General features: G+C 32.8%; 1 protein-coding gene across 1 annotated transcript; it reads right to left on the reverse strand.

Moving 5' to 3' along the window:
• Window positions 1–9,058: 9,058 nt before the first annotated feature.
• On the reverse strand, window positions 9,059–15,571 carry LOC106661186 (sulfotransferase family cytosolic 1B member 1-like). The gene is made up of 8 exons (XM_014384429.2): window positions 15,178–15,571; window positions 14,841–15,047; window positions 14,683–14,782; window positions 12,531–12,684; window positions 12,358–12,478; window positions 11,817–11,911; window positions 9,319–9,459; window positions 9,059–9,257 (listed from the first exon to the last, which is right to left on the reverse strand). The coding sequence occupies exons 1-8, from the start codon at window positions 15,302–15,304 to the stop codon at window positions 9,093–9,095; spliced, it is 1,110 nt and encodes a 369-aa protein (XP_014239915.1). The 5' UTR covers window positions 15,305–15,571; the 3' UTR covers window positions 9,059–9,092.
• Between the last annotated feature and the right edge of the window lie 248 nt (window positions 15,572–15,819).

Here is a 15,819-nt window from a genome sequence, read left to right on the forward strand (position 1 = left end):
GACGTCATCGGACTCGGGCGAAACAGCCTTCGACGAAACCGGGAGTGGAGAGTGTCAGTCGGCTGAAATCTCCATACTCGATTTTTACTACTAAAATGTCGTAAACCGCTTTTTGTTGGACCAGAGTTAGTAACTGGGCGCCAATAAGTTTCGAAAAAAAGCGTTGGCGTGTTTACAAGACTTTCAACGCGTATCCTTTAACTCCGGATGAGAAGGAGAGGATATAAAAATTAAATACACTTGCAACTGAGATAATTCAAGGATATTTACTACATAAACAACCGCTTCCTCAGTTCAGTTGCATGTGCAAAATCTAAAATAAAGTTCTACCTTGAATCTAATAAGCTTACTAAATTTACATAACATATTTATGCAGCATTATCGTTTCCGATCCATTTGGTCTGCCTTTCTTTGCTGCTTTGGCCATGGTTTCATCTTCCTCAACATTCAGAATTTGGTCTGTGTGCTATTGTGTTATTGTGTTGCTAGTGTGAAAAATAAGTCATTGCGTAAGTTTTACTGTTTGAGCAGGGTCAACAAACTATCGCCGCCTTGTCAGGTAACCATTACATTTATATGGAAAAATTGCAAGAAATATAAATGAAATGGGTATGGCCTATCATATCCCCCTGAGTGACCCTGTGTAACTGCGCTAGTTCTATAACCAACAGACTTGTTTAAGGTTACATACTTACAGGGTCTTTCAAAAGTATTCGAATGATAAAATTAAAATCCCAAACATTTCCCTAAAAATGTGAAGATTAACATTATACTAACTTAGTTTATGTATGGCCAAGTCTGTGAGGCGGTGAAAAGTTTTAAATGCTTGGTTGTCGAGGCTGTGGGCCAGAATGCAAAGCAGAAGCGGCGAGCAGGTTAGAAAAGTTACAAGAATGCTTCATTCTGGCTTGGAATTAGACTTGTAAAAGAAAACAAAGAGTATATTCTACTCAATTATAGAAAGTACTATGCTTATACAACGGAACCTTGGACCAGGTTAGCAAAATGAGAGAGACTGTTGAAATGGACCTTTGGAGAAGGTGCATTAAAATGACAAGGCGGACCGAAGGAATGAAGAAGTGAGGAAGAAAAAGAAGAGGAAAGTTAAGAGTTGGAGAAAGGATCATTACTAAATATTAAGATGGTATGGGCACGCGTCTCCAGTTAGATGACCTCAGTAAGGGAGTGAGTTTCCTAAAGAAGAAAAAGAGGCCGGCCAGCGGCGAACATTGAGACAGAACATGAGGAAAAATGGCAGCTAGAGGACACAAAAGGGCCGATTGGAAATCCGCAATTACGACTTGAAATTACTTGACCCTACAGAGGGAAAAATCGGGTAAGTAAGCAAAACATTTTCGAAAGCACGAGGATATAAAAGGACAAATAGGTTGATGCTGGTTGTTCGTCTGCGGTGAACTCATGCTGAACCGGCACTAGGTCACTTATTTGGTATGCCTTTACTCGCGGATTTGTTGAACTACTTGAACATCTTCATGAGGAACTCTCTATCACTTATAATAGATGATGATGGGTTTTGGTCTGCGAGTCGGTTCAACGTGTTTGAATCGGGCTTATATATCGTCGGGTCCGTCGGTTGTCCCAAGAGAGTAGTTCAACAAACCCGCTAGTGATAAGGAAAATTCGCTTGAAACTACAAAAAAGTTGATGTAAAATAGCAATAATAACTTCAGAAAATACATGATAATCTAGCGGCCCAGAATTCGAACCCGGGACCCTTACTTTGATGAGTCGATGTGTCAACGCCTACCAAACCATTGCGGTCACCGATTTTGATTTTATATTAACCTCCTTAACTTTGATAGGCCTTCAGTTATTTTGCTAGATTGTGCTTTTCTTTACCCGTGGGTTGATTGCTTTCAAATTATGTTCTGCTGCTCCCTGCACATCTTGGCAGAACCTACAGGCTATCTTCTGCCTCTCCCACTGTTTCCATAACAAGTAGACAATATCTTATAAACAGACTAATCTTACGTTTTTACCGGCATTTACAGTGGGTCTGTTTTAAGTTTAGGTGATAATTCCGGTGAGTAGAACCCTTTTCCTTATTAGTAACATGCTGTTTGTTGTTCTTCTGAGCAGAAACTACGGGCTATATCTTCTGCCCATGGTTTCATATATATTGAGTTGAAAATTTCCAGTTAAAAGCCCTGTTGCCATCATCCTAGACTTCTTGAAAAGTATTCTGCCTCTTTCTTAGGGTGTTGTTCTTTCAAGTATGACTCTTCAACATGATTCGTTTTACAATTACTTTTTTTTTAAGCAGTTTGATATTTAACAAAATGGTTCGGCCCTATCGTATTACTGAGGACTCTGGATAGTTTGTCAACCTCAACTTGTTTGGGACCCAAACAAGAGACCATAGTTCTAACTTCTAAGTCCATATTTCTCCCAGTGCATTCACCCAGTCTCTTAATTTTCGTCTTTTCTAAGGTGAAGTCAATGCTTGGAGTAAAGAAGATGGCTATCTTCCTCTTTCTTCTTAGCACAAAGCTCAATTGATATAGTTTCTACTTGAAAAACCGTGGCAGATTTTACTGTCAGCAGATGAAAATTAGTGTAGGTGGTACAAGTTCCTGTATAATCAAAACACAAAAAAAAATAATTAACGTTTATCCTTATTACAATATTGTATCATGTACAAGAATTAAAAAAAAAAGTCGATGCCTTTAAATTCGATTTTAAATTTAGCGTAACTTTTTTTGGAGATTTTACATTTAATTCTCAATTAGCGTGGTACAAATTGATTGATTGATTCTATGGAACGCTTACGAACTTAAAGGTTCTAAAATCCATATATCTCAAGTATATCTGAAAGAAGTTGTTGGAACAAGTTCAAGTTGGAGGCAAGTAAGGCGGAAAAATTTAAGTGTTGAAATTTGATCAACTAATCATAAAGGAGAAAAAATAATCTCTGAATGTAACTGTGAAAATAAAACGGAAAATTGTATATATTGTAATATTGGTTGATTCTAATTCACGATCATGGCTACGTAGATAACTTCTGGCTTATTTTACATGACAGAAATTTAATTATGAGCATAAATATTCTAAATAAATACATTAGAGTTCGTGGTCCGATTGACCAAATAACTTCTTTCAATTAATTAAACTTTATGCAAGGTAATTGGTTGAGATAAAAATTCAGTGTCACGAGCGGGATTCGAACCTACCAACTTCCCATCTCAACCCACCATTCTAAATAAAGCACTTTAGTATTTACATGTAAAATATTTGATAAAATGTGGCAAAGAATGACTTGTACAAATTCGGCGATAAAAATGCCGAAACAGTCAGATCAACAGATATAGTGGTCCAGTGATGATAAGTGTTTATCAAACGGCCGACAAATAAAAAGTAGGACTACTATCTAGCTTTTTTTTTTTTTTTTTCAGTTAAAAAATGATAAGCACGGAAGGAATTCTACCTTTGGAGAAAGTTGCCTTTTCGCGAAAGAAGTCCCCTAATTTGCACCTTCATCAATTACGGACAATTTCAAACTTAAAATGTTATTTATGAATTTTCTTTTTGAACCAGGTAACAAATCGTGCGGACATCGTTTTCAGATGTAGTTGGGCAATTGATCAACACCATCTTTCCAACAAGAAAAAAAGTTTCGAATTGTATCTTTAAATGCTTGTTTTCGAAAATGCTACTACTCGCTAATAAAGGGTTTGTCTGCCATTTCTTAGATTTTCAATTTTCATTTATTTGTCTTTTGTTTGTTTTGTATTTGTCAACTATGCTAGCCTATCCTCGCTTCTTTGGTCTTTCAACGGTGGGTTTGTTGAGTAGAAACAAAATGATTTTCGAAAACCAAGTGACTAGGAAACGACGGAACTATAATGGAATATTGCTTGAGTGTTTTCAGTGCAGAAAAGGCAAGTGTTAGCAATTAACTACGTAAAGGCCGACATTCGTCACAACCCGAAAAGGCAAAAACATTGTCTTTACAATCGAGTGCGATAAATTATCCCATTGGAAACATAATAGAGAACTGTTAAGTTAAAGACGTGCTTAGAAAAATTGAGTGAATTGAAAAATGCCGGATTGTGTGTTGGCTTCGAGGGCGGAGGTCCCGAATCGGAATGCTCCTGATGATAGATTTTCAAAAGGCCGTTCTGTATTATTAAATATTTTACTCGACTTGGGTTTGGCTCACCGTGGCTAACTCAATCGTTCCTTAAATCACAGCCCTATCGACAAAATGGTGGTAGGCATGCTATTACACATCTATTAACCCTGATGTCCCATCCTTCACACCAAAATATCGAAGATATTTCAAGGATTTACGATTTTCCACTTTTTCCCTCCCTGTCTAAAAAAATTTTTAAAACTTTAATCAACTATATTTTTGTTCTCTCATTCCTACTTTCTTTCTTTCCTTCAACTTTTAATAGCTGACGCAATTGCTTCAAAGGAGCTGCTGACACATGTCACGAATAGCTAAATATAGCAAATTCTAGCGTATTAAGATAAAAGCAAATATTACTTTTACCATCCGCAACAAAATCCATCATGCACATTCTTCAATAATACTCCTATCCAAAAAATAACTGTTTAGCTACCTTGGGTTCTATTTTGACTCATGTGTAATAGACACTTCAGACTATTACCCCAATTATTATCAAGAATACACATATCAACAAAAAAACAAACTAACACTATAACAGGACACTGCAGATTAAATGGACATTTGAAAAAGATAGATATAATCTAACACAGCACATACAGATTTCTGCAATGAAGCAGACAAGACTCCAACAGACTAATAAACTGTGGTGCTACATTTGCCCGCAAGAGGAAGTGTTTTCGGATTTACAGCATAACTGTAGACAAAATACTAATCAAATTTCTTTATGAACTATGACCAGTGTGCTATAGTACAGAACAGGGGATACAACAGTTTTCATAGGGTGCAGTATATTACACACCCCGAATAGTACTTCTTACATCTTACAAAACTGCTGAAACTGATTTGGACATATGGATTAGAACTATAGAGCACCGGAAAAATAAAAAAAAATAAAACATTCAAAGACTATAACTTCCAATACAACGTTCTCAACAATTGCTTCCTACTACATTTCCAACAATACTCTTTACAATGACATATTATTAACAAACTAATCCCCAACAAATTTTCCACATTCAAGTCACAACCCAGTCAGGCGGCCAAAACAGAGGCCCGGTAATTTCCGCATGAAACTATTCAGAAAGCTGGGAGAACAACAATGGCTCCCCTTAAGACATATGTAAATTATAAAGTCATATTTTATCTCATTACATTGTGCAGATGGTAATTTAATTTTAAAAATATCTACCAACACTGATGTCTTTCGTATATTATTTTTTGTAGAGAAAAACGACCAATTTTCTTTCACATATTTCTTTCTGGCTTGAAACATATTTTCAATTCCACAAACTATTTAATAATTACATTTTTCAAAAATCATGTTTCTAATTTGGTGATTTTTTTCATATTTATTAGTTTCGATATTTTTCAACCCTGATGAGGGGGAACCTATATATTTGTCATGTCCAATCCTGGTCTGGTTATTTTTTATTTATTTTTTTCCCCTAACTACAAGGTTATTTGAACCCTAGGGGTGCCGGTGTTTTTGAAAAGCCCATTTGTAAGTATATCAGGTAACGACTAAACCACTGCGGCCACCGACGCCCCTCATCCTGGTTAACCTAACCACTCTGGTTTCTCTTTCATTTTTTTTTTCAATTCTTTTAGTCTTTAGTTTAATATCTTTCAGCCCTAATTTCCTCCCATTATTTTTTTTATCTATTACTTTTATATCTCTTCTTAATTATTTCAAACTATCCATAAGTATATGATAGTAAAAGTTCATAGAGATCAAACCTCCTCTTCTTTTTTTTTCTCACTTAAAATATATTTACCATTGCAGGGGTGGTTAGGGTTTAAAGGTGAAATATCTCATAAGTCTGTCAAACAAACCTTCAAGAATATGACCAGGATGGTAAGAGATGATCTAGCAACAGGTTCATCGTAAAACTGATTAAAATAGTTCTCTAGCCCTAATACAAATTTAAACAATAGAAATATGTTTAATAGTTCCTAATCACATTAATATGTTAACATTAATAGTGTAAATGGAGATATGCAATACTGCAGAAATCAGGACATTAGATTCAGAGGCAAATTACCTCAGTTGTGTGCTCTGTTGGACTTTGTTCAAGAGAATGGAATCCCTCAGGGTTCAGTGCTAAGCATTACACTTTTCTCAATCACAAATGGTATGGTGTCCCTCAACCAATTAGAAAATCACTGTATGTCAAGGACCTCTGCTTTTTCTTTTTGGGGAAAGACCTAGCAGAGATTGGAAGGGTTTGAAAGCTTGGCTAGCTACAATACCTGTTAAATACTAAAGTCTATGCACCCAATAAAGGAAAACATAAAAGTACAATTTCTATTTTCCAAATCACTATTGCTTCTTCAGGTGGCTCATCACCGCCCCTGTGCATATGATCTCCCATGCATATTGAAGATCAGATGAAGAAAGCATATAGCATATGTGGATGCGAAGGCTATGCCTACAGAGTCCCTTGAATACATATGAAGTAGAGGAAGGCGAATGGTGATGTGTCACTTATAACCTTTCCTCCCACGACCTCTTGTCTTCTCATGGCAGCCACCGTTAAGAACCTCTTCAAAGGCCGAATTAAAAGAGGATCGCACCCTGTTCATTCAGTGAAGATGTAGCAAATACAGATCGGGGCGGGTGGACTTCTGGGGTGGAGCAGGCGCATCCCGAAAGGGTGAATTTGCGAAGCCTCGGGGACATCTGTTGCCCAAAGATTAGAGAAGAGACTGACCACATCTTCCCCTGAAAATACTCATGTGGAGAAGAGTACATGAGAATGAACAGTTATTAATCTTATATGTGTGCAAGACGGGCACACAATCTCAGAATTATCCCTCAAGATCAGGATGAGCAGTTTATTCCTAAGTCCATTTGCACCTCTCTTATCCGCCCAGAGAAACCATACCCAATATTTAGGGATCACGGTGCCAAAGGGTGGTATATTGTGTCTGGGGCGTGAGGGGTAACCTGAAAAGGTGTTCTCGGGCATTCCTTTTCTCAATCCTAGTCCTACAGCATATTTCCTTAAGACCTCTCCCACTACGTTTGATAAGACCATGTGTTACGTGGGGACGCTAAAGAACCTCATTCTCTTTCTGAAGACAATGTGACCCCCCCCCCCAAGGGGTCGCATGTTGCTTCTTCAGTATTTTTTGTGAGAATTTGATAAAATATATTCTCTAAAGTCTAACATATCAGTAGACCAGGAGTAAAAAACACTTGACTATTAATAGAATGGCAATCAACCCTGATACCTCATACTTCACTCTTCTTTCTCTTGAAGAACATAAAATATTTCAGAAAAGTTACATATATTTTCTTGTTCTTGAATTTGTTTAATTCAACACAATTAATCCTGGAATTGCACCCCTGTAGACCAAATTATCAAAATAGTTAAAGTTTTTATTTTAATCATCTCTGGTTTGCATATCTTATCACAGTGCAATTTATAAGAGCTGCCCAAAGCCCTTCCACAAGCCACTAAAAGGAGGAGGAAGGAGACTTCCACTGTAGGAGGCCTGTTGGGTTTGCGCTGGACTAGAGGCGACACGTTTGATTTTCTGGCGAGAAAGCAGCAAAGATCAACCTATTTTCATCTAGCAAGAATCATCAAGCAAGTTTTCCATTTTAATTTGTTTTTCATTGGAAAAGGATTTTTTATCTTATAGTTTACAACAAAGAGTCAATTTTTCGTTTGTTTAATCAACACAAAGTCTGTCTTGCAGTTTGTTTATTTTATTTTATTAATAATAATAATAATTAGTCAAGTAAGAATTGTTTCTGTATTTTAATATAAAAAAATAATAATATCCAGTCAGTTTCCTTTACAAAATTGTCAAATTGTTAATTCCAAACTGAGACCTTAATTTCAAGTTTTGTTAATATTTCAACATAAGAATTGTTTCCGTTTTTTAATTTAAAAAAATAATAATAGTAGTAGTAATATTTAGTCAATATAAGAATTGTTTCTGTTTTTTAATTTAAAAGAAGATAATAATAATCAGTCAGTTTCCTTTAAAAAATTGTCAAATTGTTAATTCCAAACCGACGACCTTAATTTCAAATTTTGTTAATTTCTCAATATAAGAATTGTTTCTTTTTTAATATTCTTTTGTTTATTATTCATTCATTTATCTAAACAAGGAAAAGATCCACACCCTCGGGGAAGGACCAAACAGTAACACAATAATCTACAAACCCTGATTATTTAACTTTTCCAACAAATTATCAACTTAATTTCTTAAAAACCTTGATTTTTGTATTTTTTTAGTTTTATTGGCATGATTTATCAATTTAAACTTCATAGTGAATTTAATTGTTTCTCGGGAAATAACACAATTTCTTTTATAAAAAGTTTCGTTCAAATTTAAATGTGTTTAAATGCTCTAAAAGTACACAAAAACTATCAATTTCTTTCTTATCTCTTAATGATATTTCTCTGTGCGATTTGTGAGGTGATGAACCTATAATTTGGCCATTATCATTTCAAGATTGGCCCAAGTAAAGATGGCAAAATGCCAAAATGCATCTGATGAAGCAGGACAGTAAAAATAGGCAGTCCAAAATGATTGGTAATGACCAAATGGCTTTACCTCTTTTATAGATTTAAATATTGATTGATAAACAGTCATTCATATTCACCTTATTCTCTTTCTAAAAAAATTATGTAGTTGCCATATTAAAAAATATAAAATAAGAATGCATTAAACATCATAAATTGGATAATTGTTCACATAAACGTCTATGTTTTATGCTAAAATGTTTGATAGAAAAATGTTGCTACAATTAAATGTAACGATACAATTTAATATGCACTAATGAGTTTTAATTGAAAAAGTTAAAGTTGATAAATAAAACTATTTATATTAGTAAAATCAACTTTATTTTTTGAAAATAATACTTATTAAAATGTTAGTTTTGTACAATATATATATTATATTTAATTATTTACAATTAAAATTATACTGCTTGAAACTCCAAACCGGTCCCCTCGAGGTTTTCTTTGGTCCATTTGTCGAATCTGTTCGACAGCTCTTCAGACATATAGTTCCTCCAATCTCCAACTTGGCCCTTTCGGATGAAAGTCTTGTCACCTTCTTGTCTGAACCCGGGCCCATTTCGAGCCTAAAACAATATTTCCATATTTAAATACGAAATTAAAATGAAATTATGCACAAATTCTCACTTGAAGAAAAGGATCTAAATTGATTGCCGGATTTTCCCTCATTTTCTTAAAACTTAAATGTTCCTCCAATTCCACAACTTGTTCCTCGGTTAAAGGCTTTTCCAAGAAATTCGCTGTCTTCCTTATTACTGCTTTATGGTCCTACAATTTATTAAACTATTACCAGAGCACTATCTCATGCGTATTTATTGCACACAAAAAAAATAGATATTTTAAATATTGTATATAAATGCGTTTGCAATGAAAATTGTCCTATGAGTACAATAACAAAAAGAAAGATATTTAAAATGGTGAATTATCAATAAAATTATTTACGCAAAATTAGATTTGGTGGTTTAACTTTTGTACAGAATTCTTTTCAACTTTTTCTTTTTCTTTTTTCTTTCTTACTTTCAATCAATCAATCTGCAATGTATGACAAATTAAAAAATTGAACCACAGATGTTAAAAAGCTCTTGTTTATTATCAAAATTCAAACTAATGAAATATATAAATGGATAAAACACAGTCACAAGGAACAAATGAACTTAATCAAATTTAATTTGTTAAATGTTCAATGAGATTTTTTTTTAAATAATGAAAAATATCAGTATCAAATGGAGAAATGGTTTATATTACATGAGAAAAGTTGGAATTTACTCTCACAGTGGTGCTTGTCCTCAGTTCTCCTCCAGGTTCCACAAAATCAACTATCTTAAAAATAGTCTTCTAAACAACATGATGCCTTTAGCTAGAGCATGTCCTTTTTTTTTTTTTTTTTTTTTTTTTTTTTTTTTTTTTTTTTTTTTTTTTTTTTTTAACTTTAGTAACAAACTATCGTTCTTTAAATCCCAATTACTTCCACTCCTTAAATAACCCATTATTTAACATTCCCTACATTCATACTAAATTTTTAATTATTTTATCAGCTTCTACTTAATTTTATAAATACTCAATTAATTATACACAATTTTTCATTTTGAAAAAATGGTGTATAATTAATTGAGTATTCCCTGTATTCATTTATATATGTCTTTATTAGATAAATGTCCAAATTTTTATTAGTTTTTATATTCTGTACCTACTCCATTCTTCGTTATATTATTTACATTAATCTTTATATGTATTTTGTAGTCATAATTGACTTATTAATTATTTAAATTAATTACACTTTTTATCTAAGATCTTGGTTGAGATGAAAAATCCCTCAAAGAAGTCACAATAGCTCAAGTGAGCAGCAGTGTATTGAGCAGAAGGTCCTGGGTTCGAATCCCACTCACGACACTTGCTTTTTCACCATAATCAAGTCCTTAGATAAAAAGTATAATTAATTTAAATTATTTATATTTTCTATACGCATCTTTGTAACATTTAAATTATTTTTCCCTATATGTAATTAATATATGTCTTACATTTTTAATGGGTTTTGCCTGCATATAAAAAAAAACAATAAAAATAAACTCAGTCATGAGAAAGATAAAACACCTGACCTTTCGAAAAAATACTTAATATTTTTCTTTCAGGATTCTGCGCAATATTTATTTGTCCGGATTAGCATTTTGTGAATAAACCGAAAACCTTTTACTGCTATTACCAGAATATTTTACAAGTTTTCATGTTTTCACAACATTGTAGATACAAAATAATAAAATAAAAAATGTTCATTACTTTATCAAAATCTGAGCCAATTACACTCAACTACTGTTCATTAAACTCACGATACTAACAAAAACATTTTAAGTGAAAGGTTGATTTAGCTGTATTATTTATGACTTTAACGATACCTTGTCATATTACCAAATAGTCGATCGAGATGACTAAACGTTTCAATTTGAAATTTAATTTTTAAATCCCTCTTCCTTTGTCATTTTTTCCAAGTAATTTTGTTAATTTTACACCAACCTTTTACAATACCATTAAACTATTGGTTTTTTACTGGACAAAAAAGAAAATAAGGAAAAATTATTAAATTGGCTTAATCTTTTAAAATCACAGTTTCTTAACTCTTACTTTCATTCTAAGTGGGAAAAAAACTGTTTAAAATAAATATTACTTTTGCAATCCTTAAAAGGATGTATTTGTTGTACTGGGCAAATTGAGCCAACGATGGAAATAGTGTCGCACATTCAGCTAACTTCTCTGATTAATTTATGAGGTCTGAAAAAGGATATTCCAGTAAAACAACAATGAGCAACATGAATTCTCACTCAGTCAAAATGTGAGCAATACGAATCATTTCTTTAAAAAAATTTACCGGTAAAAATTACCATTCTTCCTTCCACTTTTACTATAAGCAATCAATTTTGTGCAATTAAGTGAGTACAATTAACAATTTTATGAAACTACGTTTTGTTTGGACAAAAAGGCAGTAGTTAATTAAGTAACCATCAGCTGTCATGCAAGGAGTCTGGTCGATTTATTGTGATCACTGCATGAGAAATATCATAAACCTTGGCCAGCAATTGCCTCTCATTAATAATATATTTAATTGTCAGTTAATAACAGTGTTTGTTAATTACCTTTTTCATTTCTTCATACTTTAAGAACAATACATTGGGTTCATCACGCATTTCCCAAAATGCCAGTACATGGTCCCAATACGGTCCAATTGGAGCTGGAAAAAATAAAGACCAATTTAGTTTGTTTTTTTTCTTGCTACTATAATTAATAAAAATGAAAAACTAAGTAAGAAACATGTGGCTCTGTTATCTTCAGACTCTTCTAACTAATCATAATCTAAATAATATACAATAAAGTTAAGTTGATAAATAAAATATTCATATTTTAACTAACAATTCTAGCTTGTCTTATATCATTTCTTTTTCTTTTTACGAGGGTTTGCAACAGCAGAGGTCATATAATCCCACAGGGTGCCGGTGTTTTTGAAAAAGAGCCCATTCGTAAGTATGTCGGGTTCGAATACAGGGCCACTGGATTCGAAACCAGGACCTTCACCTTACAATGATGAACACCGTGTCAATGCCTAAACTTTTGCGGCCAACGCCCCTTATATCATTTTTAGATAAATAATTTTAATGGTTTAATAGACAAACGAGTTACCTTTTCCTGCCAAAAAGAGATCACAGAATTCATCAAACGATCCGTGATAATCATGCAAGAGGTTTGTATAGTGGAAATAGGAGACGCACATGTCTTTAGCGTTTCTTGTTACATATATAATCTGAAACATAAATATCATTAAGTCAGAAATGAAAAAAAAATTCAAATTCTACCTTTGGTTTCACAGTGAACAATTGTTTGGGGAGTAGGCTACGGGGCAAATGCGTTTTGATGAACCTCGGTGATTTTGTGTTCTCAACTTGTTCAACGGAATTGCCTATGGCTTCCTTCCAAGAGCCCTTATCGTTGCCCAAAAGTGCAGTAAGCCTATTAAAAAATTGATAATTTTTTAGTCAAACTGCAAATCAAATTACAGCATGCTTTTTCACATCTAAAAACCTAAAGCCAAACGCTCAAAAAGAAACTTGTCACGAACTTTACTAGTTTTTCCAATTAATTATTCTTTTTATCTAATGTTTTTGGTTGAGATGAAAAGTTAGTGTCACGAGCAGGATTCAAACCCATACGTCACTGAGAATTGAATCCTGATTACACAACATTTGAAAATTGGCAAAAAGAGGGAAAAAAATTTGAATGGTTGTAGATTGAGTTGGGGAGTTGGTGTTTGAGAGGATCGAAGTCAAAATAGCTCAAGTGGTTAGAGCAGCAGCGTATTGAGCCAAAGGTCGTGGGTTCTAATCCTGCTCATCACACTAATTTTTCATCTCAACGAAAAACCTTAGATAAAAAGAATAATTAATTGGAATAATTAATATGATCAATTATGACCACTAAACAAATAATTTAATAATTTTTTTTAGAGATAGATGTCAACTCTTTTGGAGTGTGAAACATTACAACACATTTGGAAAAGTTTTACCTGTAATATTAAACCATTAAAAAAAAAATCATCATAGCAGAATTACACTATATTAAACTCCGACAGCTATAAAAGAACGTTTATTGTTTTATTACAAGCCTAAACTTTGTTGCAGAAGGATCAGATACTGTTTAATGTTGTAATTGCTAAACAAGTCAACAAATACAGAAAAAAAATAGTTTTTTTTTCCAGTGTACTTTGTATATTCATTTAATTTTTGTAAATAATCCAATCACATGATTTTGGATAAAGTGTTGCAGATAAATAAGAACAGATCGGTGTTTGGATAAAGTTCTTTGACTCTCATAGGAGCCAGTGATCGAAGTTATGATTTCTTGTACTTAAAAAAATATGCTTGTCTTAATCCCAAAAGATTGGCTTTATTTATTAGGTGATGCTTTTCGAATGGTGTATAATGTTTTTATAAGTTTTATTGATTCCTGATGCTTCGAAATTAAATAAAATGACAAGGAAAATAATTATTTAATAGCAGATACTAAAATAATTTTGAAATCAACATTAGATTTGATCTAAACAAATCCGTTGATTTATTATAGTTATTTCATGTTATAAATTGAATTCTGTGTGAAAAGTCTTCTAAAAACAACTTACAAAACTTGCAAAAATTATTAATTAAATGAAAATTCTGCAGTTGCATGTAAAGATTTTAACAAAAAATGCATGTGCAATATTTTCATGGGATATTTCATTTTCAAGATTTATCAGTTGGATCGATCTGAGTAAATTTGCAAATTTCATTGGCACTTTTCACACTGTAATGTGGTTATTGCCAATCATTCTGGCCGGCTTGTACTAACCAAATGACAAAATCACTCTGCGGGCTACATAGAGAAATCTCACAACTTTTAGCACTGTTTGGCCCCATTTTCTAAGCAAACTGAAGTAAAGTTTTTCTTCTAAAATCAAGAATCTAATAATAAGTTTAATTAATTAACTAATTTAAAATTAGTTCCTTTGAAAGATTTTTTACAATAAATCCTTGGTGTGTGTTTCTCTTTCTCAAAGGCAAATGAATTTATGTAACATATATGCTGATTGCTCCTTAGTACAAATTCAAATAAATAAAAATTAAACAAAAAAGTAAAAGAAAAAATGGAGACAACATATTTTTCCAGTTTGTATAACTGTATTTTATGGCCAAATTTATCAACTGGAACTTCTTTTGGACAAATAAATAATATCATGTTTATTTAATACACAAAAGATCAAATCAGCACATTTCACTTCTAAACAATAGTTACAACATTTATCAATCATTTAATAGAACAATAAAACTTTATAAGATGAGCCCAGTGGACCAAAAAATTTGATTATCTAAGAAAGATATAAACTTATTTATAACGTGCAGATCATTTTGAGCCAAATTTTATGTTATGTTTTGCTCTTAATTTAATTGATTTACAAAATTAATAATGTTTGCTTACTCAAGCAGCGGATTTCTCTGTTGGCCAACGGCCGATCTTGCGGTCTCAAAGTCCAAATTGTTGCAGATACACCAGACCATTTCCTGAGCCCAGGTGCTTCCTGTCGTGTTTGAAATTAATGGCAATTTATAGTTTCTTTAACGACCACGTTTATTTACCAGTCCTGGGATATGAGACAAGCCAGACATCATCTTCATGCACTTCCATGTTGTGTATTCTCTCTCCAAGCTCTTTGTATTTGGGCGGCAGGAGGACACCGCCTGGATTCACTTTTATGAGACAGTTCGGTACGCCATAGAGAGAATCCAATTTCTCCCTGTCTTCGCCAGTCAGCTCTTGGTATTTTATAGACATTTTGATTCCCTCTTTAAAAACGTTTAATTTATTGGGAATTTATATATTGGAAAAAATTAATTAAATAATCAATTTGTTTTAAAATGGAAGTTTTTTTAAGGGTACTAAAATTTAACATGCTGACCAGAAAACATTACTTACTTCTTTGAAGTTTTGGTTGAAACTGAGATGAATTCGGGCTAAGCTTCAACTTTCTACCTACGCCAAACAGGAGAAGAAAGTGGAGAAAGTGATCCCCTGAACCCCCGCCCCAAGGACAATTAAACATTTTATAAACTCTCTTTTTTAAACCCTTTCCATGGGAAAAGTATTATGCAAGACTTCTGATAATTTTCACAAATATTTTTCTCCTTAATGATCTTTGATTGTCTATCATTAAGAGTCCTCGTTTAATTGAAAATACTGTCAGACTTTTTCCCTTTACCACAAATACTGACTTAGTTTAAGCTCTATGTAGAAATAGCAATACGCAAAAATTAATTTTTGGCCAATTTTTTTTTGTCAAAATGACATTTTTTGCCCACCCTTATACAATAAAAGTACTGACGTATTAATTTTTTTTTTAATTTATTATTTATTGCACAAAATAAAAATTTACTATTTATTGACTAAAATATATTTGTCAATCATTAATAACGTTTGTTTACATCACAACTGTAACAATTAAACAAAGAAATTCTGTTATTGTACTTAAATGCTTAGACATTGCTTTTGAGAAATTATTTAATTTTAAAAAAAATAGAGCGTTTGAAAATTTTGTGATGTCAACAACACAAATTTAAT

Source organism: Cimex lectularius, unplaced genomic scaffold, assembly GCF_000648675.2.
Source record: "Cimex lectularius strain Harlan isolate CLEC.00 unplaced genomic scaffold, Clec_2.1 scaffold47, whole genome shotgun sequence".
NCBI lineage: Eukaryota > Metazoa > Arthropoda > Insecta > Hemiptera > Cimicidae > Cimex > Cimex lectularius.

What these genes read in the sequence shown, in the direction of transcription:
- LOC106661186 (XM_014384429.2), bottom strand. Translation starts at nt 15,304, where the DNA reads ATGTTTAATTGTCCTTGGGGCGGGGGTTCAGGGGATCACTTTCTCCAC. An exon ending in TCAACCAAAACTTCAAAGAA is followed by an intron (nt 15,048 to 15,177) that starts GTAAGTAATGTT and finishes ACGTTTTTAAAG; the next exon opens with AGGGAATCAAAATGTCTATA. An exon ending in TCTCTTTTTGGCAGGAAAAG is followed by an intron (nt 11,912 to 12,357) that starts GTAACTCGTTTG and finishes TATTTTTTCCAG; the next exon opens with CTCCAATTGGACCGTATTGG.